Genomic DNA, 4681 nt, shown 5'->3' with positions numbered 1-4681 from the left:
TTTGACACCCTAAATTTTTGAACCTACCTCTCTCTCTCTCTCAAGGCATTACACACTACCGCCTAGAAAGGATCATCGACTACCAACTAGAAGTTTGATCTTTACATTGTAGGAAGAAAGGAAAAGAAAGTAACGGTGCAAATTTATACTTACGACAAGTAGACATGAATTTCCTTGCAAAGCAAGTACTTCAAAGAGACTGAACATCAAAGCTAGAAGCATGTTCTCGTCTGCATCAGTCCTAAAGGTTGGAATCACTCTAGAAAATTCAATCTAAAATTTTCTTAAGGTTAGTTTCAATCTGAGAACTTTTGGGCTTGCCTGTTTCAAATGAAATGCTTCTCCATATTAGGGGATGGTGGCTCTACCACCTTTTGGGTACTTGAAGCAGCCATGAAATAGATCTAAAAAAACTCTTTCAAGTAGCAAGACATTAAATATCCAGCTCAAACACCGATCCCTTTCTACTCTACTAAAGTAAAAATACCTTATGAAGGATAACATCTTGGCTTTAAAAATACCTTATGAAGGAGAACATCTTGGCTTAAAAATTAGCCAAGGACTTTCAATGTCAATCTTCAAATTTAGCTAGTACTTACATCTTCAATTTAACCATTAATTAATGAATAATCACAAATAAATTGCCTTTTTCTTTCATTTTTTTCCACTTTAAACGCTTCATCAACAGCATAAGTTCCATTATGATTAGAAAATCCCTAAAGAAACTTAATTACATCAAATGGTACGCAATTGATTGCATTTGATTCACCCACCTTATCACTGTCTTCAGAAGAGCTTAATCACTTGCCAAGTCTAATCTATTTGTATACATGACAGGGACTCCTCTTGTAAGGATCAAGTCTCAAAATAAATGAGGTCCCTTTGCTTATCATACTTCCCCGTACATTCCTCAGAATGTCTAGTGTGTCTTCCTGGATACCCATATAACTTTGATGAAATAGCAGTAAACAAGGCCACCTACTTGGCTTTGCCATTGTGCCACCTTTGCATGTCTATGAAAACCAGATGCATCGATTCACTTATACATTCAACTCATTGTGATTTGTTAATGAGGCACGTCGTCCGCGTTGTGCATGTGGCAGCAAGGCACATCGTCATACAACAAGCAGCAGCAACCATAATATGAATCATGTTTCCAAGCAAATGCAGCCACATCCTCCCCCAGCCACATCAAACTTGATAGATCAGTCATGTCTTCAAGTGAGATCGCCTTCGCACCATCCGAAAGCGGATGCTGCCCACCATTATCAATGCAACAAGGACAACTCCTTGTACAACATGCAACCCCAGGACAAAAGACTCACGAGGTAAGAAACATTGTTGAATGTCTCGTGTTCCATCGTTGTAGAAATGAATGAGAAGAAAGCTCGGATCATCTCTGTTACGCCATGTAAACGTTGAGACAGTAATCTCTCTCGTCCCATCATCCAGGACTCTGTCACAAAACCGATGCGCATGTGCACTCAAAACCAAACTGTATCAAGCAACAAAACATATGTCAAAGGGAGTTACCGCATAGGTAAAAAATGAAGTCAGACAAAGCAGAGATGCCCACTTCTAACCATACAAGCACCTTAAGGAGGATAGACTCACCTGGGTTTTAATACTGAAAGCAAATATCTTGAAGTGTTGAGGGACAACATATCCATCATACTTCTGTAAGGTGTTAATATATGAAGCCTAGAACTGCACACAAAAAAATAATAAGCACCATAAAAATCCCGCATACAGACCAGCCAATCCCTGTCCACAACTACACCAAACCATTTAAATGGCACAGCTTAGTGTTCAATAAAGGAAACTGTTTGATCAGTCTGGTGGGCATAGGCGTAAACCTTTTGCTTTAACACAACCAAAAACTAACTTAAAGCAAGGCAGTGTCTCCTTGTGACATGCTATATACACAAAAAAAGATTTAAGTGTGCTTGTTCATCTCAATACATTCAAATGTTTACTCCCCACTCAGATGTGTGCATGTTGGGTGCTTTTAGGCTGGTTACAGAACACAGTGGGCAGCGCCATGATAACTGCTCGTACATAAGACATGCGTGCTTCATCGTAATACAATCAAATTTTTACTCCCAACTCAGATGCGTACATGTTCAGTGCTTTTAGGCTGTTTACAGAACATGTACAACATATAACCCCCCCCCCCCCCCCCCCCCAAAAAAAAAAAAAACCGAATGGATAGGTTAGATGTCCAATTCCCAGCCTGTGATAACTAGCCTTAATGAAAATATGCAACAATTCCACTTACCTTTGGGCCGATGCGAATAACGGCAAGCACCCACCCTCTAGTTCGTGCCATGGGGCACATCTTGGGGCATCGACCGAGTCACACACGCTTTCATTCGCCCTATACAAGGGGAGGTGCAAGAGTAGGACAGGCCTCTGAAAAGCATTTCCACTTGAATGAGTGCTTGAGTCTGTTCGCCCTGTGCATTCAGTACATGGCTGGCTACCACTAGAGCCTCTTTGCAAGGCGACTTTGGCCTTTTCCACCACCTTTAGTACGGAGCTATGCATGGGACAAGCCTCACAAGCCAGAGCCATGGCATTTAGGGAGACGAAAGAGATGTTTCTGATCACGAAAGTTGCGCTTGCTGTTTCATCAAGCCCGGGAAAAGTATTCACGAACCGCCGTATTAAGGTTGGTGTTATCTGGTAAAAGTCTCCAATATCGTGATTACCAGCTGACACATGGTACGGCAATCCCAAATAAGGCCTTGCCATGTCATTGAACCGGTCTACCACAGACTCCCATTGCTCCTCTGTTGATTTCCTTCCCCAATCTGAGATGTCCCCGAGAACTAGTAAGGTGTGCGGTTTTAGCATCTTATATGCCCTCTGCTCATCACCAAAAAGAAGCCATATCATATTCAATTCCACATAACTTCTGGGAATCACAATGCTCCCACGTTGAATGTGTACAATAGATATGCAATGCTGCCTTTAACTGTGTGTTTAAATGAGTATACACTTACCATGGACTGATACGTGCGCAGATCTTTGAACTGCTCTCTCTCTCTCTCTCTCTCTCTCTCTCTCTCTCAATTTACCTTAAAAGAAGCCTTCATGAAAGCATCCCTGCGCACACGGTCAAGCCACATGGTTCTGGGTCCAGTAAGATGGAGATCACCCACCACCATAGCTCTGAGTTGGACAGCAGTATCCTTGATTCCACGCTCCTCCGTGGAAGAAATGGGTGAGCATGAAGGGTTGGAAAGGAAGTGCAGCAATATCCATGGCAGGAACACCACAGCCGAAAGGGGCAACAGATTTCGAAAAACAACAGCATGTTTTCGCATTTTCAGAATTCAGGTCTCACCACGAAAAAAAAAAAAGAAAAAGAAAAAAAGACAAATAGTTTCTGTTTTTCTGAAGAAAAAAAAGAACCCAAATGATTTTCTTTCCTGGCTTAATCTCTGCCAAATCTGAGAGGACTGATCTGCAAAAAGCTCTTTGCTTCCTGATTTTGCCCTTTGGTGGTTCTATGCCAAAGCACTGTGTGGCTGTGGGCGTTACAACCTGTGCCAGTTTTGAAAATACCATGCATCGCAGTTTTGCAGGTTTCAAGTCCTCACATCAAAAACAGAGATCAACACACAGAGAGCAACACCCAACACACGTGTTAAGCAACTGCATTATAAAAATTCACTACCTAGTAGTACCTTGCCTTTAAAATTAAAAAATTGCCAGTATACTACCTTGCCTTCAAAATTAAAAAATTGCGCCACAAAACCTTTCAACTTCTTTTTTTTTTCTTTTCATCTATATATTGCCACCAAATAGGTAAAACTCTACAAAAGTATAGACCCAAGATCAAAGCCCAGGGGTAACTTCTTACTTTTAAAAGTGTAAGACCCTTTCCAGAAATGTCTTCAGTACATTGCTTCACTCAAAACCTTTCATAAATTTTTTTAAATTGCGATGTTATTTTTTAGAGACAGAATATGCCTAATGGCATGCGGAGAAGGGGGCCCTAGTCGTCGCAGTGTAGGGCAAGAGGTGGGGGAGATAAAACCTTTCGATTTCAAATAGAGCACTAACATCTCCCTTTTGGATTAGACAATTTCAATATCTGAAATAGAGCACCAACATCTCCTTTTTAGTTATCTATTAGCTTTTTTGTTATATTAATTAATTAATCCCTAACCTTGGTTTTTGTAAGGTTATTACAAAGTAATTGAACTTTAACTAAAGGTAAAAAGCATTAACATCTCCTTTTTGGATTAAACTTTTCAATTTCAATATCTTAAATAGGGGCATACAATGAAGAAACAAAGGAAAATCGATTAATTAATGGAAGTGATTTAGTTACAAACGGATTGCAAAGTTCTTAAAAAAATTAAACGATGCATAAGCTGACATCGTCAACCGCACCGCGACATTTACCTTCCTCTGCCACCCTCCTACCGTCTCTCGCTGGCCGCCTGATGCTGCAAAAAAAGTCCCCCCTCTCTCTCACCCGTGCGCACTGTGCTTCTCCTCTCTGTCCCTCCTCCTCGAATGTAACTCGTTACCAGCATAAGCCACCTATTAAAGACAACGTGTAGCTTTTTTTAACGCTATTAAAAGTTCATCCATTAACTGTCCGCACGTGTGTTGTAACCGGCAACCGCTTGATTACATTCAAAGTCACCGTCTCCTCCTCTTCTTC

At 41.0% G+C, this 4681-nt stretch overlaps 1 protein-coding gene across 1 annotated transcript; it reads right to left on the bottom strand.

The window, feature by feature from the left end:
• Nucleotides 1-677: 677 nt before the first annotated feature.
• LOC147639392 (uncharacterized) lies at nt 678-3847 on the bottom strand. Its single transcript, XM_086790783.1, has 4 exons — nt 3081-3847; nt 2279-2868; nt 1615-1707; nt 678-1495 (listed from the first exon to the last, which is right to left on the bottom strand). The coding sequence occupies exons 1-4, from the start codon at nt 3327-3329 to the stop codon at nt 1210-1212; spliced, it is 1218 nt and encodes a 405-aa protein (XP_086646909.1). The 5' UTR covers nt 3330-3847; the 3' UTR covers nt 678-1209.
• Between the last annotated feature and the right edge of the window lie 834 nt (nt 3848-4681).

The sequence above is a fragment of the Cibotium barometz genome, chromosome 4, assembly GCF_041138505.1.
Source record: "Cibotium barometz isolate CiBa-2024 chromosome 4, ASM4113850v1, whole genome shotgun sequence".
In the NCBI taxonomy this organism is placed as follows: Eukaryota; Viridiplantae; Streptophyta; class Polypodiopsida; order Cyatheales; family Cibotiaceae; genus Cibotium; species Cibotium barometz.
This window is presented reverse-complemented; position numbering and strand designations above follow the sequence as displayed.

Bases quoted from the DNA above. Each gene is read 5' to 3' on its own strand.
- LOC147639392 (XM_086790783.1), bottom strand. From the start codon at position 3,329: ATGCGAAAACATGCTGTTGTTTTTCGAAATCTGTTGCCCCTTTCGGCT. The intron at 1,708-2,278 runs GTAAGTGGAATT...TTTTGTGTGCAG, and splicing joins TTATTCGCATCGGCCCAAAG to TTCTAGGCTTCATATATTAA. The intron at 1,496-1,614 runs GTGAGTCTATCC...TGCTTGATACAG, and splicing joins CTTTCAGTATTAAAACCCAG to TTTGGTTTTGAGTGCACATG.